Genomic DNA, 24893 nt, shown 5'->3' on the forward strand with positions numbered 1-24893 from the left:
CGCATAACAGCGCATGAAGCTTCACTCAGAACTGCAGAAGTCTCATCTGTTACAACCCCTTTTTGCGTAATACTAGTGTCGATCGTTAATTAAAACTCATGGTGTTCACATTTGCCACTTGAAGTAAAAATCTGAAACGCGATGATTTCTCTGTGATATAATTATTGAGAAGCCACATCAGCCACTGTAATTTACGACAAGTTAGATAAGTTATTAAAGATAATTGAGGGTCACTGTAGACCATTTTGATAGGTTTTCTCTTTCGTGAAACTTAATTTAAACCTAGATTATAGATGTGATATGGCATAGGTCATCCTTCGATCGATTGTAGAACTAGGAAACCCATTCAGGGAATATTCGTTCACATTTTTGTTGAACGCAGTTGGTTTTTACCATCCTGTATTAAAACGTTTCCTTTTAACAATAGTGCAATTTATAAACAATGTTTTGTGAGTAGAATAAAATTTCCAATGGTAAACTTAACTGCTTTTTCGACGTTATTTTACCAGCTAACTAAAAAATAGGAAAACTTTGAACCCCTTCCACTAAATTTAGTTAGTATTAAGATACTTTTACAGGGAGTGCAGTGGCGCTGACGCTGAGATCATTTAGTATTTGGTTATATCATCGCTTGTCTCACTGAACTCTTCTGAATTCTACATGTCATGTGTGGTCTGGCGTCTCCTTGCCATCAAGAGGTCCCAGGTTCAAACTAGTCAATTCCCTAAAAAACACGCTCAGAGCGTCGTTGCGCGAAAGTGGTAGGGAGACACGATATAGAACAAACAGACACTACCTTGAATGTTTAGAAGGTATTAAAATCCATGGAGAAGAAATAAAAAACGTTGAGGTCGCCGATGACATTGTAATTCTGTCAGAGACAGCAAAGGACTTGGAAGAGCAGTTGGACGAAATGGACAGTGTCTTGAACGGAGGATATAAGATGAACATCAACAAAAGCAAAACGAGGATAATGGAATGTAGTCGAATTAAGTCGGGTGATGCTGAGGGAATTAGATTAGGAAATGAGACACTTAAAGTAGTAAAGGAGTTTTGCTATTTGGGGAGCAAAATAACTGATGATGGTTGAAGTAGAGAGGATATAAAATGTAGACTGGCAATGGCAAGGAAAGCGTTTCTGAAGAAGAGAAATTTGTTAACATCGAGTATAGATTTAAGTGTCAGGAAGTCGTTTCTGAAAGTAGTTGTATGGAGTGTAGCCATGTATGGAAGCGAAACATGGGCGATAAATGGTTTGGGCAAGAAGAGAATAGAAGCTTTCGAAATGTGGTGCTACAGAAGAATGCTGAAGATTAGATGGGTAGATCACATAACTAATGAGCAGGTATTGAATAGAATTGGGAGAAGAGGAGCTTGTGATGCAACTTGACAAGAAGAAGGGACCGGTTGGTAGGACATGTTCGGAGGCATCAAGGGATCACAAATTTAGCATTGGAGGGCAGCGTGGAGGGTAAAAATCGTAGAGGGAGACCAATAGATGAATACACTAAGCTGATTCAGAAGGATGTAGGCTGCAGTAGGTACCGGGAGATGAAGAAGCTTGTACAGGATAGAGTAGCATGGAGAGCAGCATCAAACCAGTGGCAGACCACAACAACAACAACAACAACAACAACAACAAGTTCGAACAACACGTCAGCGTTACGGAAATGATTCTTGAACTCAAATGGGAATCCCTGGAGGGAAGCCGGCGTTCTTTTTGAGAACCATTATTGAGAAAATTTAGAGAACCGCCATTTGAAGTTGAATTCCGAACTATTCTACTACAGCCAACAAACACTGCGCGTCAGGACTACGAAGATAAGGTAACAGAAATTGGGGCTCATAGGGAGGCATATAGACAACCGTTTTTCCATAGCTCTTTTTGCGAGTGGGACAGGAAAGGAAATGACAAATAGTGGTACAGGAATCCCTCCGCCACGCACCACAGGTTAGCTTGCATAGTAGGTGTAGCTGTAGACGTAGATGGATGGCCGTCCTACCAAATACGAATCCTGTACCGAGTGAGATGGGACAAGGGTTAGTGGACTCGCTTTCGGGAGTACTATTGTTCAGACCCTTTTCAGCCCATCCAAATGTAGGTTTTCGGTTATTACCCTAAATCGATTAAGGTATATACCGAGATAGTTCCTCTGTAAATAACGAGGGCGATATTCATCCACTTTCTTGTCTAATATGAGATTGTGCTCCGTCTCTAATGACTTCACTGGCTATGGGACATTAAACTCTAGCCTTTCTTCTTTATAATCCAGTGTCTTGCCTTTGCGTCACCTCGCTCGATTCTAGCCGGAAGGCGTGCAGCGCTAACAACACCACCAGCGATGTCACTCTCCATAAATTATTTGTGCATAAATGGAAGGTGCTGCTACCAGCCATACTGACACAACCCAGGCGAGACATGTGCCTAATTTATTCCTTGTATTGGCACCACGCATCCTACTGACACTTTTTGCGATACTGGAGAAACCTCATTATCACCGTCTCACCTGGAATACAGAATGTTGACAAGGAACTTCCAGAACACTAATTATCGTCGTGTCACATGTTGTTTGGTGGCCGTGGAAGATTTTAAGACATTTAAGGTGCATATGACGATGTGATTCCATTGCGAAAGGATAAAAAACCTGCCTAATATGAGTCAATGTTACGACTCTTATAACCACGTTACCAACATTACGTTAAACTACAGTTTTCTTTTCTTTCGAAGATCTCTTAACTTATGTGTAAGAGTACAAATGGCTACTGCTTGTCATTTACGGGTTTGTAGTTTGTCAATTACTTCTATTCAAACCACCTCCATTACCGAGCTCACTAGACTTCGGAGGTAATCAGTTCGATCGTGGTGGTGGAAGAGATATTGTCCGCCAGTATTTGGCCAGGAAGTGGAGGAAAGGTTCCACATCACCTGACTTTGCGCCTGTGCTCTGCATTAAATTCCAACACCCTGCGAAGTGTCTCAAGTACATTGTTAATGGCGATCGGCGTATCTGATTGACAGGTTAACCTCTGTGTCTCCCTTGGTGGCATTCAAGAGAGGAGACTATGCGGTAACACCTGGCTTAATTCACCCCTATTGCTTCAGTCATAACACCGCAAGCGCTACCCCACAATACACGAGCACTCATCAGTCATCCACATTTGACACTTCGTAATAAGCAGAGCAAGGCAACGCGAAACCACCTGCACTATGACTTGGCCCATGACGCCAACGCTTCATTCCCGTGTCCGCCACACGTATTCTTATTTTTCTTTCTTTTTTGTTTATTTTATTTGGTCTTTATCATTATAACGACAATTTAGCCACGCTTGTACTCTGAGCGTGTGGCCAACTTTGACATCTGTTCACGAACTCCTCCGCCTTAGAGAATGGATTGTTCAGAAGAAACAACTTTCATCAGGATTTGGTAACTGTTGTCTTGTCTAATAGACTTTTTGTGGGCAAATTATGAAAGAGGCGTCTGAAAGAGATTTGTGCCAGTCTCGATTTACTGTAGGGTATTGCAGAGGTTACTGATGTTGCCTGTGTGAGTATCTGCATAATCCTCAAAAAGAAATGGATCGGGAAAAAATCGTTCAATAAATTACAATGAGTCTGTGGTTAACATCCCCAACTGCATAATGTCCCCCTATTATGCCTGTAGAATCCGCCGATAGTTCTAAAAACGTTCGTTTCCGTTATCAATATTTTAAAGTGGGTTGCAAAAATATTGCCTCTTAGAAGCCAGTGAACCAAAAATGTGAAAAAATCTTATTGAAATCCTTAAAGTCGGTACTTAGGCTTTTAGGAAAGTAAGTTGAAATTGTATTTTTCAGCAGATGTATTACATTTTTATTCAGTTTTCTTCACCAGTATGTAGCCTGCCATGGCTATTTCTTGTTGATCAAAGAAGGAACGATACTCAAAAAATTAATCGAGCCGTCGACCAAGAGGTCATTAGAAACAGAGCACAACCTGGAATAAGGCCATTGCAGTGAATGAAATAGAACGCTTCCATTTGAAAGGAATCATTCCAGCACTCCCCCTGATCGATCAGTGAAATATACAGATAGTGCCCAGACAGGGCTTTGAGTCATACTCCTCCCGAACGTGAGTCATTTCTGCTGACTACTGACTCATCTCACTCGGTTTCTTGTTGGTGCTGTTGTGGTCCTCAGTCCGAGGACTTGTTTGATGGAACTCACCATGCTAGCTAGCACTGTACAAGCCGGTTCATCTCAACACACTTTCTGGGACCTACATCCATTTGAACCTTCTTGGTACACTCGAACCTTGACCGCCTAGTAAAATCATTCTCTGTCCCCCGACGTGTCTCCTCTACCAAATTAACAATTCTTGATGCCTCAGGATCTGTCCTATCCAACAATCATTTCATTGCGTCAGGTTGTGTCATCAATGCCGTCTTCAGTGATTATTCTACCTATCCATCTAATCTTCAGCAGTATTCTGTAATATTTCGTTTAAAAAGTTTATACACCTTCTTGTCTGCACTGTTTATCGTCCAAATTTCACTTCCATATATGGCAACGCTCTACCCAAGAACTTTCAGAAATGGCTTACCAACATCTAAATGTAATGGTCATTTTATCCATGCTAGATCTTGTGAACTCCGCGGCCGTTAACGAATGTCGTCTACCAACCACAAATGCTTTTATTTTAGAGCCATAAAAAGTTTCGGGCATTCAGACCCATCTTCAGATGGCTAAAGTTTCCAGCTAACTCAGTGTTTTCAAAAGCAGCTTCAGCTCCGGCACTGTACAAGAATATTTTAGTTAAAACAAAAGTCTTGTAAACTATTTAACCTAGTGTGGCTGGTTGCGTTATTCATCACATTTAAATGTATATTCGACTCGCGATTCGCCCCTCGTTCTCAAGGTTAATATCAAGTACGTATCTACAAGTATGCTCCAACGACTTGTCTGGAATATCGGTAATACAGTACATTCGGAAAATCTCATGCTTTAATATGGCTTAATGCCGAAATTGCAATCGCATGATAAAATACTGAAAACAAATTGAAATCCTTCAAAAATTGTAGAAGCTCTGGACCCTTACTGAAACAAAAAAACTTTATTTATTCTGCCTGAAATATTAACACTTGTTCCAAATTTGTCTTTAGTTCCCTTCACAAACAGTTCAATGTAGGCAATTAATAACATAGGGCACAGGCTACAAAACCGTGTCACTGCCGTTTCAACTAAGTCTTCTCTTTCATGTCCTTCAACTCTTATAAGCGCTTCGGGTTTCAGCACAAGTCATAAATAATCATTCACACCCTTTATTTAATCCCTGATAATTTCAGAATTCCAAAGAGTATGTTCCAGTTAACATAGTCAAATGCTTTTTCTTCAATCCATCTTCCCAGCCAAGTCGTAAGATCCATATTGCCTCACGTTTCTTGCGTTTCTCTGGAACTCTGATTTATTCTCCTTGAGGATAGCGTCAACCGGTCGTTCGTTCTACAGACAACCCATGTTCCTATTCTGCAACAATTAATTATTAAAGTGATTGTTATTTTTCATAAACTACAGTAATCAGAGGTGCGTTGTACTAATATATTTTCGATTCACTTTACTACAGAACGGATATGTGTAGAGATATACAAAGTCAGATATCCTCGCAGCAATAATATTAACACAAAATGTCCACACTGTGAAAGTCAACGGATTAGCCAATTCTCTTTCCATATTTCTTAGATTTGAGTAAGATAAGCGGCTTCCGTTTCCTATCAAAAAACCGCTAGTGCAGAGTGAGTGAAGATGTTTGCCGCGGTCTACATGGCAGTACAAACATTCGATACAGACACGGTGCAAAAGTGTGCGGTATCTCAGTGACTATGCTGTCTTGGTCTGTGGGACGACTAACGTGAAAGAAGTCTAATATTGATCGTTGTTAATTGAGGTCTGTATTCTACTTTTCTGTTCATTTATGTTAACACACTTAACAACAAAGTGACTTCTCTAGTGTTAAGCGTGTAGTGGGACTTGAAATTGAAGCGTCACCCATCCACCAGTGTCAGCCCAGTTTGCAGGTGAATGTTAGTTTAATTTAGTGTTTTGTTTAGGTATTTTGTAATATTTATAATTGTTGTGAATTATCTAAAGTTTTGTATTTATTTTTATGTTTCATGTACGGAGAGGGCGGTGCAACGAACGGAGACAGCATCTTCGCTGCCGGACCAGAGAGAAAATTGCTGGCCACTATACGTCGCGGGTCGACAGCCAAACAGCTACAGAAGTTCCTGAAACCGAGTTGTTGCGTCGTGCTTCTAAAAACTGAAAAAATAAGAATTTGAAATGTTTCTACAACAATGACGTCATAGGAAGTTTAATCATGTTGTAAATGTTCAGTCCTATTTTGTCAAGGCTCAGGTTCACGTCTATATGTAGTATATACGAAGATAATAAACTAGTGTATACTACAAAAATTTAAATACGTGTTCCGAGAATTTATTTATGAAGAATTATTGATTTATTTGACAAGATTATTAATTTTGACAACGTTCATCGCGAGTTTGAGTCTTAAAGTTTATTTAATGTGGTTTTAATATTTATCAAAGCAGATTTTTCCGTTAATATAATGTCTGAGAAAAAACAAATGATATCTAAATTGGAAAAAGTTTGCACGAACCAATTGGACTGAGTGACGTAATTCGGCGCATACGACTCAAATGATGATGTTTTAATTAGTTTCGTTCAAGAACCATTCAGCGACCACTTATATAAAGAGTTTAAATAATTCTGAAGTGTTTTGTAAATGACGTTGGTGACGAAGTCTGCACATGGTCATATGTCAAAAGAAAATCATTTATACAGAACTACACCGTGGTGATCTTATAAACAGGACTTGTGTGCAACTAAGGCACACAGGTACAAAACAAAATATCAAGAGTCCTTCGAAAGTCAACGCGAGTCTTCATGGAGCCTTCACCAGCCAGCGGCGACTTCGCGGATGTGGGCATCTGACGGAGCGCAGCCAAGCAGTACGGTCACGCAGTTATTCCACGAGAAGGCGCATCTGTTGGGTAGCAGCTGAACGCTGCAAACCCCGACAACCTTTTTCTCCCTAAACTAACAGGCCTAGTACGTCATCTGGGGGGGCGTTCCTTCGGCTGTTATTAGAAGTGTTGCTGAGGGCTTCGCCTGTCTACGGTGCGGCCGGCTGTGGTTGCAGCCAGTGACGTCTCCGGTGTTCGACTCAGCGTCCTGCCGGTTGCGGAAGCGGGGTCGCAGCATCTCAGCGGCTGCATCGACGGCTGTTACTTCTGCAGCCCATAGCAGCACACTGATCACCGAGAACTACAAACTGCAATATTAGTGTCCGGTAAGTCTGTTTTAAGTTGGAAGTGGTGTGTTGTACATAGGGAGTGTGCTTTTAATAGGATTGTTGATTACAAGTCTCGTGTGTAACTAGTTAATATTTTACAATAATGTCGGGAAGTGAAATGTCAGACGAAGAGCAATATGTGTCCGATAGGAGCATGAGATCCCTTTTTAGGGCGATCGCTAAATTAAAACAATCTAACGGGGATTTCTTAGCTGAATTAAAACAATCTAACGAAGAATCTACTGGTAGATTAAAAGAGGAATTAAAACAATCTAACGAAGAATCTACGGCTAGATTAAAAGAGGAACTTAAATGGGAGCTAACAAAATCTACAGATAGGTTACAGGAACATCTTAATGAAACCAGTCGAGAATTAAGTGATAAAATACAGGATTCTAAAGTTGAAATGCAGGCTGTTCGTTCATTTATTCGTTGTTCGTTTATTTATTGCTGCTTATATGTTTACTTGTCGCTTGTTTTATACCTAAAACGGTCGATATAAACAAAAATTTGAGGTGAAATGTGATTCCTGACTTACGACTGTTTAAGGATGAATTCATTATATATGTTGAGAGGTTATAAGAATAATGTATTGACGGTTAATTACTTCGACTAGCAAACGAAGAATTACTAACGAAGTGATTTAAGATATGAATAATGTTCTAGGAGAAATGATAAGAAACAACTCCCAATTGCTACGGAACAGCCGGCTAATTATAACAAAAGGAAATGTAGAGGTCGTGACGTGTTAACTGCAGCGAAGCCTGTGCATGAACGCTCTGTATGCGGTCGACAGTTCATGCAGTACGGTGTTTGCCGAAAGTTGTTGTGAAACCGACAAGTGCAGCTTTTCGTGTGGTACGGCAACATGTCTACAAGACATCATTTGCTTGCTTAAGGACATGGATGAGCAGTTGCGTGGCTCGTAGCCGATCGAAGTGTCACTAGTGCGGCCAGATTAATAGCTGCTTTCAAAAGTGTGATCTCGCGATTAAAAACGGCCGCTGAAGGTGGCCGTTCACGGAACACCACAGCGCAGGAGGATCGATACGTAGCCCTAGCGGAACAGATAGGTGCAGACTTTGCTACAGTTACCGTAGCCGTCTCGTGGCAATTAAATCAGGCAGGTGTGTATGCTCGAAAGCCTCTTAAATGCATCTCACTTCAACGACACCATAATCAACGAAAGGTTCGTTGGTGTAACGAGCAAGTTTGATGGGGTCAGCAACAGTGGTTCAGAGTGATGTTCTCCGACGAATACTGCTTCACTGTGGCAATTGATTGTGGCCAACAATTAGTGTGGCAAAAGAGAGGAACACCTTACACACCACAGAATGCCCATGAACGTTAACGATATGGACTTGGCGTTTTGGTGATGGCGTGCCTTATCCACGACGGCCGAACACCGTTGTGTGTCTTTGATAGAGGTACCGTTACAACACAGCGGTATTGCAGGGGGACATTGTCCCGGATTATGTTCGTCGGTTTAGGGGTGCTGTAAGTCCCGACTTCCTGTTTGTGGACGACACTGTCCGCTCACACGGGACCGCTGAAGTGTCGGACACATCGGAAAGTGAAACTATCGAACATATGGATTGGCCTGCTTACTCTACGGACTTTAAACATATAGAGCAGGCCTGGGACGTTCTTCGCAGACGAACACCACCTCCCCGAACCGAGCAAGAGAGAGAAGTGGGTCAATATCCCACAACGACTCCTCAACAAATTGGTAGGCAGCCTGCATAACAGGTGTACAATGTGCAATTCTGAGTTGAGTCACACATGAACGATATTTATGTCTGTTATCCCGCTTTCCCATGTGGTGAAATCTGTACCATTTTTTATAACGAGTATACGACTGAACAGCTATCACGCGCGTACAGTGTTTCACGTCGTGCCCGTGATTATTCCTGTCCAATAATGTCTCTGTTCCTTTGCAGTTGTCAAGAAGTGATATGTACTATCAGTAGCTAGTTTTACAGTGTTTATAGTTGTTTGAATTGTCCTTATAAATTATGATACATACTGCCACAAACTGTTCCATTCTTGTCAGCCTCAAAAACTTGACCCAGACTTACAGAATTATTTAACACCATAGTTTTACTACTTCCTACTTGTTTCATTTATATGTGAGTAGCAGAAAGAAAACAATGTTACACTTGCACTAGTTTTCTGTTTACACTCCATTCTAGCATATATGTTCTCTTCGAAGATTACACTGACTACGAATGCATTATGCTTAGATCATGCATTAGCTATCTACAAAAGGTGTTGAACAGGGCCTGAAAATGATTGCGATTTTCTTATTTAAACATAAAGTAATGCATATATACTTTTCTGGTTGGCTGATATATATAGGGTGTTACAAAAAGGTACGGCCGAACTTTCAGGAAACATTCCTCACACACAAAGAAAGAAAATATGTTATGTGGACATGTGTGCGGAAACGCTTACTTTCAATGTTAGAGCTCATTTTATTACTTATATTTAAATCACATTAAACATGGAATGGAAACACACAGCAACAGAACGTACCTGCGTGACTTCAAACACTTTGTTACAGGAAATGTTCAAAATGTCCTCCGTTAGCGAGGATACATGCATCCACCCTCCGTCGCATGGAATCCCTGATGCAGCCCTGGAGAATGGCGTATTGTATCACAGACGTCCACAATGCGAGCACTAAGAGTCTCTACATTTGGTACCGGGGTTGCGTAGACAAGAGCTTTCAAATGCCCCCATAAATGAAAGTCAAGAGGGTTGAGTTCAGGAGAGCGTGGAAGCCATGGAATTGGTCCGCCTCTACCAATCCATCGGTCACCGAATCTGTTGTTGAGAAGCGTACGAACACTGCGACTGAAATGTGCAGCAGCTCCATCGTGCATGAATCACATGTTGCGTCATACTTGTAAAGGCACATGTTCTAGAAGCACAGGTTGAGTATCCCGTATGAAATCATGATAACGTGCTCCAATGAGCGTAGGTGGACGAAACTAAAATGAGCTCTAACATGGAAATAACATCTTTTCTTTATTTGTGTCTGAGGAATGTTTCCTGAAAGTTTGGCCGTATATATATGCATTACTTTATGTTTAAATATTTTGCGGGAATATTCAATAAAATTTTTATTGCATTTCACAGTGAACTGTACAACTTCAAAATCCTTTACCAGTCCGCTTGGCGCTATTGATTTCTTTACGATTCTGCTAAGTCTTAGGACTAAGGATTTCGTAAGTAGTAACTACTTACAGCTTTAGTACTATGCTCTGTTTGTGGTATTTAAACTTCAAATAAATAAAGAAATACAGAAACTGTGAGTGGCAAGGTCATTGTACTCACCTTAGAATTGTTGCTTTTCTCGATAAGATCCCGTTTTTCTTCTTCTCGCTGCGTCACCAGGTCATCCGCAGGCATCCTCTCCTCGTCGTCCAGATTAATAGAGCCCTTGGAAGCCTCTTTCTGCTCCCCACTGTCTCGATTGGCTTCCTCATTCACATAATCCACTCCCACCATCTTTCCAGTAACTCCCTTCCTTTCTTCCCCGCCAACGTGAGGTCCGGATTCCTGGTCTGCCGACTTACTATGGGTGTCGGCACCCCCGTCATTCTCCTCATATCTTAATGGTTTCATAGGGAGAGCTGCGGGTATAATCAACAGAACAAGCGCGCTGATTATAAACTGAGTGGTTCTGAAGCCGAGAGCAGCAACTAGTTTTTGTGTCATTACGGGCACTCCAACTCCTCCCACGCCTATTGCAAACTGTACGAAGCCCATGACAAAAGTCCTTTTGCGGTCGAAATATGAATTGATCGAGGTAAAAATCGCTGGTGCGATGAGTCCAGAACCAGCACCTGCAAAAGAACGATACATGATTATTTCTACTGAACGAATACATTGTACAAAATAGTGCCCCGTTGGCAGCCCCTTGAAATAACGCTTCCTGTGGAAACACCTCTATCCTCATACATCAAAAAGTATGAAAGAGATCAGAAACGAGTCACAGTCAGAACGAAAACAATAAAACACACGTCAAAAAAAGTTTTGCATCATCCCGGTTCCGTGAATTCCTGAAGATAGACGTTGACTGTGGATACTGTATCACAGACACAGTCCCTTTGTTCAGAGATGTCACTAAAGCTGCCAAAAGATGTAAAGAACCATGCATGAGCAGCGCCTATTAAACGGAGGGGGTCCGACAGCCGATCAGTTCCAGGCACACCATCAGGAAAGAGGTACGCGGCTCGTGTTGTCTGCAGTTCAACCACGCCTAGACCGTCAGTACCGCAGATCGAGCGCGTCCTGATTGTGCCAGAAAGGATTCTCAATAAGGAAAGTGCCCAGGCGTCTCGTAGTGAACCAAGTCGATGTTGTTCAGACATGGAGGAGATACAGAGAGACAGGAACTGTCGATGACATGCCTCGCTCAGGCTGCCCAAGGGCTACTAGTGCAGTGGATGACCGCTACCTGTGGAGTATGGCTCTGGGGAACGCTGACAGCAACACCACCGCGTTGCATAATGCTTTTCGCGCAGTCACAGGACGTCTTGTTACGACTCAAACTGTCGGCAAAAGGTTGCGTGATGCGCAACTTCACTCCCGACGTGCATGGCGAGGTCCATCTTTGCAACCACGAAACCATGCAGCGCGGTACAGATGGACCCGACAACAAGCCAATTGGACCGAGGATTGGCATCACGTTCTCTTCACCGATGAGTGTCGCATATGCCTTCAATCGGAAATCGTTGGAGACGTGTCTGGAGGCAACCCGATCAGGCTGAACGCCTTAGACACACTGTCCATCGAGCACAGCAAGGTATCTGGGTGGCATTATGTGGGGCCGACGGAGGGCGCTGGTGGTCATGGAAGGCGTCGTAACGGCTGTACGATTCGTGAGTGCCATCCTCCGACCGGTAATGCAACCACATCGGCAGCATGTTGGCGAGGCATTCGTCTTCATGGACAATTCGCGAGCCCATCGTGCACATCTTGTGAATGAGTTCCTTCAGGATAACGGCATCGCTCGACTAGAGTAGCGAGCATGTTCTCCGGACATGAACCCTATCGAACATGCCTGGAATAGATTGAACATGGCTGTACATGGACGGCGTGGCCTACCAACGACTATGAGGGACCTACGCCGAATCGGTGTTGAGAAGTGGGACAATCTGGACCAACAGTGCCTTGATGAACTCGTGGAGAGTATGCCACGACGAATACAGGCATGCATCAATGAAAGAGGACGTGCTACTGGGTATTAGAGGTACCGGTGTGTACAGCAATCTGGACCACAATCTGTGAAGGTCTCACTGTATGGTGCTACAACGTGCAATGAGTGTTTTTCATGAGCAATATGATGTTTATGTTGATATCTATTCCAATTTTCTTTACAGGTTCCGGAACTCTCGGAAACGAGGTGATGCAAAATTTCTTTTGATGTGTGTAGTGTTTCACCTTCCCGAAACTGATACTAAATTTACACACATACTGTAATAATTACAGTGTGAATCGAACAATGCTGTTACTTAGGAGAGAGATACCGAATGCGAATTGCTGGGATGGATACTGTTGGAGTACAACTGGAACTGGAAGGGCGTCTGGGGACTGCCTGTCTGCACCAGCGCATTCTAGTGGTGTTGCCTGCAGGCACCTACGCTATCTCACAGGTTGTCCCTTTACAGGTTCACTTCTAAAATTGTCAACAAAGGTGAGCGTTTGTCACCGGGGCTTTTGGTCAACTGGAGGCTCTTATTAGTGGTACTCCTCGCCATTTTATTCACTCTTGTGCCCAAGTCGCACCCTCCTTCATCTCTTCCTGTGATCTCGCCACAGGTATACGCAGACCAAATGGCGCTGAAAAGGTATAGGTACCATTTGCTGCTTCACCTAACGCTCAAATTTCGACGAATGGTTTTGTACGGTCCCTAGTGGTTCCAACTTGTACATGAGAGCAAAATGTGCACTCACGCTACATTCCAAAGGGATGAGATAACGTTCAGTGGGTTTACTGCCCCATAATGCCTTTAGAGAAGGGTCTAATCATCAAGGAGATGTAAATTGTATCAAAGGTTGTCAAGAATATCGTCATGTTGCTCATCGGATTGTGAACTGTTGTTTTTGACTGCGAAATGCGTGGGAACGAACGTCCCAGGGTAAGGAATGATTTTATTGATGCCTTTTACGAGCACTCCCTGGGACATTCAGTTGACGATTTTGAGCGGCGGTGAATCTGGCATGTTTTCGTCGACGACTCATAAGTAAACGGCGGTATTTAACCATGAGCGCCGTGGTTATGACCTCAATCACGTAGGCGTCACAAGAAGGGGTGAAATGTGGCAAGAGGGTCTCGGGCGACTTTTTCATTGTGTGACACATCCAGGGTGACGCTCGGCAGAATTGTGGTAAATCTGACGCTAACGTCAGGATATTTTGTATTTATACATTTAATGCTATCAGTTCGTGCGTTGCAATGGTAATGAACTGCGAGCACAGTTAACTACTTAGTCTCCGTTATTTGCAGTGATTGTTAGTATGCGACGTGTAATATATTTCAGCCGGGAGATTTTGGTACTTGCACTCTTAATTGCTATCAGTTCGTTTGTTGCAGTGGTGATTAATTGCGAGTGCGGTCTAGTATTTAGACTCGTGGTATTTCAGACGTCCACAGGTAGATTAGTATATAGAAAACTCGTATTTCTTTGATTGCCAGAAATCCTGTTCACGTTCACATACACGTACTGCAAAGCCCAAGTGGTGCATATGAACTGTTTGATTATTTTGAGTTTTCTGATTAGTGGTTCTCGTGTATGCTCTCTTCAGTCATTTCCGTAATTTTCGTGAGTAATCTTGAAGCACGTGTTACGCGACACACTGTTGGATACACGTGTTGCCAATATCCTCTTGTATTAATTTACTGATTATCTACGTTTCATATAATGAAGTAGTTCAGTCATGCACACTTTCTCCCATGAATTACTAATAAATATCCCACCCTCTGCATGTATAATTTTCAGGTCAGATCAAGGAGAGTTTCGTCGATGACGCCGGGACGGAAATTTGCTGTGGTAGATTTTTATAGAATGTATTTTGACGTTAACATGTAATTGCGCAGAGGATAATATGAGGCATCTAGATTTTGCAACAGCACGCTCAGATTTCTCCCTGAGCTACATCAGTACCGTGTTCAATTACTTTGGTGAGATATTTATTTTCAGTGCTACATCATTCCGGTTTATTTGCAGATAAGAATATTGTGATTACATTCAAGGGGAATCAGCCCATTGCACCGTGCTTAGCTACAAGCTAACCACATTTACTGTCTACAATTCTGAGAGGCATTTATAAGTGATTGCACACTCTTGGATGTTCAGTTACACAAGCTACACATGTCTGTTTGACGTTGGGTGGATTTTCTGTATGTGCTATTGTGATTAGTTCTTTTGCTTACTTCGCAGTCAGGTGGCATTTACAAACTGATAATTGGATCATGAACATTCATGTAACAGTACTTAGCTTCATGAATTGGGGCTTAGTCTAAATTCATTCAGTTCTAAACACAGCGCTCAACTTACAGCATATGGTCCCCGTTCACCTTCTACATGAGAAAACCGTGTGATTATATGGCCTTCTGAATCCCTCCAACAAGTTGTGGAGTTTCTTAGACCTATCAAAAATGGTTCAAATGGCTCTGAGCACTATGGGACTTAATATCTGAGGTTATCAGTCTCATAGAACTTAGAACTACTTAAACCTAACTAACCTAAGGACATCACACACACCCATGCCCGAGGCAGGATTCGAACCTGCGACCGTAGCGGTCACGTGTTTCCAGACTGAAGCGCCTAGAACCGCTCGGCCACACCGGCCGGCTGAGACCTATTCTGTGAAGGTGAATACGGGGGCTTTCACGATTTAAGCGCTCGCTTTTCATGGCCGTTAAGTATAACGAATGTCCCAACCCTAAACTATACCGTCATGTAACATTAATAATAAATATGTGTAGCGCAACAGGCTGGTATACAACATGCGCATACAGCAGTATGGCAAAACGTGCCACTGCTGAAGTTTTGTACGGTGAGTTTTAATTAGTCCCAGCATATTTAAGGATTTGATTTTATACTGTATTTAACTTTTAACCTACTACTGAGGCAGTGAGTTCGTATAGCTTCTGTTTATTAGCATCCTTGAAAATAGCCTAAAACCGAAATTTTGCAATAGCCCAACAAATACAGAAAACAACTGAAACCTCAGCCAGTGTCAAGACATTTAAACAATCAACTATTAAAGTACGCGTGAGTGTGTCACACACGCATTCCGTTACATGCCATCAGTGTCTCATAATCACAAAGTTCTACCATTTTTAATATATTCAAGTGCAATGTAATACAGACAGTTACTGGGGCAATCATTGTACTTACCCATGATAACAGAGCAAAGTAAGAAATGCACGAGAGACGTCCCAAGTGCAATACACCCGTTTCCTAATCCGTATAGCAGGCCGCCCATCATTGCAATCTGTCTGAAGGAAAACCTCCTGAAGAGTGTGTTGCATAAGAGTCCTGAAACACACAGAGGCAAAATATTCTTCGATTAGAGATTACGGATCTGCCAAATCAAAATGCCTTTCTTGGGTGGAAGCAACCAACCCTAAAGACACATAATATCATTGTGGTGTGGTTTACCTGAAATGAGGTGACGGCATCGGTTCGATGAAAGGTCGTCTTTTGTGCCTGATAGAAATCAATTGATTATTACAGATATGACGCAGGGTTTAACCTAATGCTCTGGTTAATGTAAGACATTTCTCAATCCGTTAAAATTTTTGTCTCTGAAAGCCGCATCAGTGAAGCAAGCGACATTTCAGGAAACGGATTTAGAGTAAATGCGAGTTAGGTCAGATCAGTGAGCACTCACACTGCTTTCGTATTTCTCTCTCTCTTCCTCTCCCTCTTTCTCTCTCTGTCTCTCTCTCTCTCTCTCTCTCTCTCTCTCTCTCTCTCTCTCTCTCTCTCTCTCTCTCTCTCTCTCACTCTGGTTCCTTAACTTATAGTTTGGTAAATATCCAAAAGTAACTATAATTTCTGATACCAACAGCTTCTTATCATAACTATTACTCTATTTTTAGTCTTTATCTGTTGTAGAGGAGACTCACTGAGTACTCAGAGCCGTATTTTACTAGCAAAAGTACAAAGTGTTATTTAAGAATATGGGTAATACTGTCAAGACAATATCCCAATGCTTACGTAAGGGTATATTTCGTATGGCGTCCCCATGAAGTGTTATAATACCTATGAGTTTGTGAGACAGATTATTTGTTACGAACCGATATTGGAATATGCCCTTGTTAAACATAGGAAACAGAAGCTCAGGCGGCGCCTGCTTCGAATATGCACTGATGGACAAAGAACTGAATCACCATGAAGGAGTTGTAAGACATAAACAATAGTTGATAGGCATGTTTCAACATCTGAAACATTTCGCGAGAGTCGCATAAGAGCGGCACTGTAGCGCCAATACAAGGATGTAAATCAGGTTTTCTCTAAATACACCCTGTAACAGGCGTAAGCGTTATTTATCTTTGAGATTTGACGTGGTGAATTGTTAGTAAAGACTATAAAGACGCCTTTAGCAACACCTGATTGGGTTTGAACGAGGTTGTGTAATAATACTACGAGAAGCTGGGTGTATCTCTGTGATATTGAAGGAAGTCTTGACAGGGATATAGCTACTGTACATGATTACTGGCAGCGATGGTCACGGCAATGTACTGTCGCAAGAAGGCCGGGGTCCAGACGGCCATGAGGAACTACCCAGGTGGAAGTCCATCGTGTTCAGCAATAAGAATATATAAAACCTTCATTTTAAGGCTGATTATTTTTCGAAAATATTGTATTTTAATTAAATATAGGTGACTCCTTTTTCTGATACATTCCTTTCGTCATTTTTCATTTTACTAACAAACATCTCGACATTTTTGTTACATATTTGACATTTAGTACTGAATTACTGACCTTTGCATGGACATTAATCTCAACTTTCCGCTCATTTCTTTAAAAAATATAGTTGTTCAAATCAATATTAATAAATCATATAGAATGTCAAAATGATTTATATTCCTTTCAGTTTGTCTTTTATGAATTCATCTTTGCATGTTAGTAAATTAAAGTGTCCCACTGCGTTTTTCTATCTGTATGTAAAGGCTAATTTCAGGAACTACTGTGGGATCTCTGACAGGTTTTCACCAATAGACAGACTGGTTCACGAATAAGGTTTGCGAGTATAATTTATTACCGCTACACCAGGCAAATCGTCCAGCCATAGGTAATTAGTGCTACTCTTGCAAAACCAGGGCTGGTCCTTACTTAAACCCTACATTGTATAGTAAAATTCTATAGAATTAAATAAGACTTAATTGCTGCGTTAAACGCTTTTTCATAAAATATACTCTTTAAACGTTTTTGGATGTTACTTATTACAGTTTCGCCTGGTAGCACACTGGCTACGTGCGTGCATGGAGACAGGTGGCATAGGGAAGTGTAACATGTGAAGCTCCGTTACCAATACCAGAAACGTCATTCTGCTGCGCTTCGCTGAAGCGTGCACGTTGTGGATGACGTGGGACATTTAACGTAGATTATCATATTAGTACAGGTGCCATCGAGATTAAGAATGTAGCTTTCGTTAGAGCTGCCATGAAAAAACACATGTATGAAATTGAGAAGCAATAGCGACAGTTTGGTGAGCAGATATAAATTTATCTAGTGTGGTGCTTGGCTTGACATTCTAGTTGTCATGAGATTCTTCGACTTCGTGCGGTGGCGCCAGCTGTAAGCGACTGGTTGAAGGGCTCCCGGACAGCCAGAGCAGGCAGTCTGTTCTGATCATGTCGGAATACTGTACTTGAAAACTGCGGGCTCCGGTTAGTTGACGCAGCAACGGGAAATCAGGCGTCGTAGTCGTTTGACTCTCGGCCACGTTTTCTGCGGCACGCTGGTGGATAGTATTTCTGCTGGAATACGAATTAGATCCCAGCAGTCTACCAATTGCTGTCTAATTAGCTACGACACCTTGGAGTATTAGGGTGAGTTGAACTTGAAGGAGTGAAAAATCTTTTCGATTAGTTTTACGGCATTCCAAGGAGTTTAAACACATGCGGTACGTTTCTTCTGTCACCTAATGTGGCTTGTTTGATCTATACTGTGTCCTTCGAGATTGTTTATTTCTTACTCGCTTTTCTGAGGTTTTGTTTCCGAACTCGTGTGTACCGGCTTAAATAAGGAAAATTGTTCTGGGCTTACACATATAACAGCGCCTTCCGTATGGCAGTGGATGATGCTGACATAGCTAGCTGAGCACTAGAACTGAAGTTTATGAAGTTGCTACCACTGTGGGTGTTGGAATTTGATCTTGTACGGCCTTATTGTAAGAAGTGAGATAATAACATAAGTTTTACCCAAGTGCTTGCTGTATTAAATTGATTTAATACTCTGGACCACAGTCGTGGCCAGGGAGTGTGATGTAAAGATTTCATGTAATGTATTTTAAGACAGATATTGTAGTGATTAGTAGTTCTATATTTGCCACTTTGCCTTGGGGTTCCAGAACATAAGTGGGGCTGGTCATGATAGTGGTTTAATGGGCGTAATTTTCCGTTGTTTCATGGAAATGATTGTTACATGTTGAGCCTTGTTCTGAAAGAGTTTTGTTTTAAGGCATATTCTTTTGTGTAGAATAATTACTGTGCTGAGTGTAGTTTGTGGGTTTATTAATGTATTCTGAAAAGCTAACTTCGATTGAACTGGGCTACAATATCCATATCTGGGGACGGGCAGGCAGGAAGATAATACTCTTCTAACAGTAAAAGAAGTAGAATTTAGTTTTCGAAAAAGATGGGCCTTCCACGACAGCTACCTCGAAGCCCAGGAATTTGAACTGGTCAGTCTCACCAATTACATGCCCCTTTTGTATAATCAAACAAAAGTTTGTGTTGAATTGTTGAATTCCTTGTTACCAAATGCAAAAACTGAGTTTTACTGTGATTAAATATCAATTTATTTTCTACAGGCTTTGAATTTATGTCTTGAACTGCATTATTTAATACTGTGTCAATATTGCACACAACATCCTCCATTACCAAGCTGATGTCATCAACAAACAGAAATATTTTAGAATCACCTATAATACTGAAGGCATATCATTTACATATAAATAAGTAACAGTAACAGCTCCAGCACCGACCCCTGGTCACCCTACCATCCTCCCCCCCACTTAACTATGCCCCGTGGGGGTTGTACGTGGTAGCCAGTCGCAGTCCTCCGGCAGATGACCATCTACTGTCTATCCTTAAAGTAAGGGGTGACCAGTAGTTCAGCCACTCTCCTTTTTCCATAATGGTCCAACTTCTGCAGCCATATTTTGCGATCAACACAAACGAACGCCTCAGTTAAATTATAGAAGACGCCTAGCGTTCGCAACCTTTTATTTAATCCGTCCAGAGTCCCCTAGAGAAAAGAGAATATAACAGTTTCAGTTGTTGAACCATTTCTAAAATCGAACTGTACATGTAACAGCAAATTATGTGAACTGACGTCTTGTAATCTGTGGACGCACCCTCTGTATAAGTAGCTGCCAGTAATACTCTTCATATGACTGTATTTATGTATTATACTCTTGCTCTATTCCGTAGGAATTAGGCTTTTCCCTTAAATTGTTTACTAATAAATTGTAAGTGTCATCATCATCATCATCATTTAAGACTGATTCTGCCTTTCAGCGTTCAGTGTGGAGCATAGCTCCCCTTATAAAATACCTCCATGGTCCCCTATTCAGTGCTAACATTGGTGCCTCTTCTGATGTTGAACCTATTACTTCAAAATCATTCTTAACCGAATCCAGGTACCTTCTCCTTGGTCTGCCCCGACTCCTCCTACCCTCTACTGCTGAACCCATGAGTCTCTTGGGTAACCTTGCTTCTCCCATGCGTGTAACATGACCCTACCATCTAAGCCTGTTCGCCCTGACTGCTAATCTGTAGAGTTAATTCCCAGTGTTTCTTTGGTTTCCTCATTGTGGACACCCTCGTGCTATTGTTCCCATCTACTAGTACCTGCAATCATCCTAGCTACTTTCATATCTGTAACCTCAACCTTGTTGACAAGGTAACCTGAATCCACCCAGCTTTCGCTCCCATACAACAAAGTTGGTCGAAAGATCGAACGGTACACAGATAACTTAGTCTTGGTACTGACTGCCTTCTTGCAGAAGAGAGTAGATCGTAGCTGAGCGCTCACTGCATTAGCTCTGCTACACCTCGCTTCCAGTGCTTTCACTATGTTGCCATCCTGTGAGAATATGCATCCTAAGTACTTGAAACCGTCCACCTGTTCTAACTTTGTTCCTCCTATTTGACACTCAATCCGTTTATATTTCTTTCCCACTGAGATTACTTTCGTTTTGGAGATGCTAATCTTCATACCATAGTCCTTACATTTCTGATATAGCTCTGAAATATTACTTTGCAAACTGCCATCACAACTAAGTCATCCGCATACGCAAGACTGCTTATTTTGTGTTCACAGACAGTCTATTGTTTTCAACATATGATCCATAAATAATATGAACAACAGTGTAGACAGGTTGCAGCCTTGTCTTACCCCTGAAACTACTCTGAACCATGAACTCAATTTACCGTCAACTCTAACTGCTGTCTGACTATCCATGTAAAGACCTTTAATTGCTTGCAAAAGTTTGCCTCCTATTCCATAATCTCGTAGAAGAGACAATGACTTCCTCCTAGGGACCCGGTCATATGCCTTTACTAGATCTATAAACCATAGATACAATTCCCTGTTCCACTCATAACACTTCTCCATTATTTGCCGTAAGCTAAAGATCTGGTCCTGACAACCTCTAAGAGGCCTAAACCCACACAGATTTTCATCCAGTTGGTCCTCAACTAATAATTGCACTATCCTTTCAACAACACCTGAGAAGATTTTACCCACAACGCTGATTAAAGAGATACCTCTGTAGCTGTTACAATCTTTTCTCTTTCCATGTTTAAAGATTGGTGTGATTACTGCTTTTGTCCAGTCTGATGGAACCTGTCCCGACTCCCAGGCCATTTCAATTATCCTGTGTAGCCAATTAAGACCTGACATTCCACTGTATTTGATGAGTTCCGACTTAATTTCGTCCACCCCAGCTGCTTTATTGCACTGCAATCTATTGACCATTTTCTCCCCTTCCTCAAATGTGATCCTATTTCCATCCTCATTCCTATCCCATTCTACCTCGAAATTGCTGATCGTATTTTCACCTACATTGAGCAACTCTTCAAAATATTCCCTCCATCTGCCCAAGGCGTAGTGTTTAATTAATAAATGTTTGAGTTGTAATTCTGTACTTTCTTAACCCAAACATCGCTCGACTACACCATGTGGAACACTAGAGAGAGTCAGAAGTACAAACAGTGGCCCAACGTGGCACTTACCCCAGCGTTGCCAGTTAGCATGGTAGGCAACGGCTTGGGCGTGAGGGGCTAGACAGATAGACACCGCGAGCACACTGGAGACACGACACCGAAAAGTATTCTGCATCCTTCTGCGGGCGCAATGGGTCTCACACAACCCGTGTCACACGAAAACTACTGTAACGGCTTGGTGGAGTGATACATCGCATCTGACCAATAACAGGAAACGGGCATTAAATGGTGTCGTAGAAGGCATAGAGAAGCGGAGACCAGGCAGTCAAAAAGCCCTACACACAAATGAATGAAGAATACCGGTCTGGTGTCGTTAATAACTGATCAACGAATTTTGAAGTTGCCTAGTCGTCCGAGATGCACGCATGGTCCTCACCAGAGGATTGAGTCACTGAAGATGGCGGGCCACGGCTGAACTCTGATACTCATAATTTTAGGAGACAGTAAAATACAAGTCATGGGATGCCTCCTAATTAAGTATCGGACGTTCATTTTCCTGGCGTAGTGCAGTAACTCGACGTGGCATGGACTCAACAAATCGTTTGAAGCCCTCTGCAGAAATACTGAGCCACACCTGTACAGCCATTTATAACTGTGAAAGTGTTGTCGGTGAAGGATTTTGTGCATGAACTGACCTCTCTATTTTGTCGCATCAGTGTTCAGTGGCATTCATGTCGGGCAGTGTGGGTGGCCAAATCATTCGTTCGAATTATCCAGAATGTTCTTCAAACCAGTCGCGGACAGTTGTAGCCCAGTGGCGTGATGCATAGTTGTTTCGAACATGAATTCCATGAAAGGCTGCAATTGGTCTCCAAGTAGCCAAACATAACCAATGTCCAATCGATGATCCGTTCAGCTGGACCGTAGCACTCAGTCCATACCTTGTATACACAGTTCACACCATTACGGAGCCGCCACCAGCTTGCACAGTGCATTTTTAACAACTTGGCTTAATAGAGACTGCACCACACTCAGCTCTTACCAAATGAAATCAGGAGTCGTCTGACCAATCCCGTCTATGGTCCAACCCATATGGTCACGACACCAGAAGACGCACTCCAAGCGATGTCGTGCTGTTAGTATAGGCACTCACGTCGATATTCTGCTGTCATAACCCACTAACGCCAAATATCGCAGTCCTGTCCTAACAAATACGTTCGTTGTGCGTTCCACATTGATTTCTGAGGTTATTTCACCCGGTGTTGCTTGTCTGTTAGCACTGACAACTCTATGCAAACGTCACTGCTCTCGGTAGTTAAATGAGGGCCAGAGGCCACTGCGCTGTCCGCGGTGAGAAGTAACGCCTGAAGTGTGGTATTCTCGGCACACTCTTGAAACTGTCGATCTCGGAATACTGGATTCCCTAACGATGTCCCTTGCATCTAGCTTCAACTACCATTCAACGTTCAAAGTCGGCCGTGCGGCCATTGTACTGTGTATTGAACCGGGGACCTAGAAAGAACGGATAACCTTCGTCCCGCCGTAGCCTCAATGGTTCACAATCCCACAACAGGTCACAGCAGTCCACCCACCGCACCGCCGCCCCACACCGAACCCAGGGTGGATTCGTGCCGGGGGCCGGCAAGCCTTCCCGCTCGGAAGGCAGCGCGTTATACCGCGCGGCTAGCCAGGCGGGAAGCCGTGCGGTCATATTCATGCCGGAAACCTTTTCACATGAATAACCTGAGTACAAATGACAGACCCGCCAATGCACTGCCCTTTTCTACCTTGTGTTCGCGATATTATCGCCGTCTGTGTGTGTACACATCGCTACCCCATAACTTTTGTCACCTCAGTGTACTCTGCACCATGGGGTCAATGCTGTAATCTGTTATGGATGGGCGCCTGTAATTGCAGTAAAGTAGGAGCCCCACCTCGTACAGCAACTGGTGACTGCTGCAAAGTGGGCGCCCTCGACTGCTTAGCATTTACACAGCAGAGCACAGCATACCTATGAATGAACTGACGCAGGTCCAGACGCTGACAATGGTGGTCATCGCTTCGGCACCCTCGCCGAGCTGCTGCAGGTAGTCCGCGAAGACGAACGGGAATGACAGGATGGGTATAATCATCAACGCCTGCAAATGAAAATCCTCGATACAATTTAGAGAATATCATCTTATCCGGCGTTAAACTCATCAGCCATTGGCTACATTTCTGCTTAACAACTGCAATAATAAATGGATTTCACATTATCTGAGTGACCAACATGAAACCGGTGAGTACTCAAGGACAAAGTTCAACAGTTCTGTATAATACGCTGTAGACAGGTGCATGCTAAGCAAAGTTATGAAGTTTTGGCAGCCGCGTTGGATAGCTTCTACCTGAGTGAAAAGAGCTTCATTGAAAATGTAGCTGTAGCCTCATAGACATACAAAAATTGAATGAAACCAAAATTAGCTTGAGGATAGTCTCCTGTGAAGCGTTCACCGAATCCGAAAGTAAAACCGTTATGACAGAAAATTCTAATAAGGTTTGGTCTGATGTTAAATCAGTAAACGGATTAAAGCATTTATCTAGATGCTCGACACGCGAGTGACAGGTGAAATGCGAAAAACTTAAGCTCTTGATTCCAAAACGGTTTCATTGAGAAACGTCATACTGTGCATCCTTCTTTAAATTTTCACACAACCTTCAAAATGACAGGTGCCGAAATGAGTAACCTCATCATCAACAAATTTAACGTATTATGGACAAATAGGTAGAAAGCGCTTTTATTGTTTAGTTATATGATTCCAGAAGAATCCGTGCAAACGATCACATACATTAAATACATGGAATTGTGCGTACAAAGTGATTTAAAATAGAATCATAGCATAAAACTAATCGCTCCACACAACTTGTGTTGTACTAAACACGGCATGGGAAATTTCAAGTCATATGATATGGCGCAAATAAATGTTTGATGTAGACAAGTGCTACATCCACCTTTGTAGTTACTTCCCTTGTATAACTTCTTGTTTTGGAGTAAAAAATTTAAAAACCATTGTTTTGGGTTCACACAAGTTCTCCACTCTCAGGTAAGGCAGATACCAGACATATTCATTGGAAGTATCTTAAGGAAGTGTA

General features: G+C 42.3%; 1 protein-coding gene across 1 annotated transcript in view; it reads right to left on the minus strand.

Moving 5' to 3' along the window:
* LOC126354826 (monocarboxylate transporter 9-like) overlaps positions 1–24893 on the minus strand; it is a 92218-nt gene that overhangs the window by 40674 nt on the left and 26651 nt on the right. Inside the window, exons 3-5 of the mRNA XM_050004769.1 lie at positions 23776–23902; positions 15760–15900; positions 10685–11196 (exon numbers count right to left, since the gene is read on the minus strand). Of these exons, the coding sequence (XP_049860726.1) occupies positions 10685–11196; positions 15760–15900; positions 23776–23902 (780 nt within the window). The remainder of the gene's footprint in view (positions 1–10684; positions 11197–15759; positions 15901–23775; positions 23903–24893) is intronic.

The sequence above is a fragment of the Schistocerca gregaria genome, chromosome 3 (genome assembly GCF_023897955.1).
Source record: "Schistocerca gregaria isolate iqSchGreg1 chromosome 3, iqSchGreg1.2, whole genome shotgun sequence".
NCBI classification, from domain to species: Eukaryota; Metazoa; Arthropoda; class Insecta; order Orthoptera; family Acrididae; genus Schistocerca; species Schistocerca gregaria.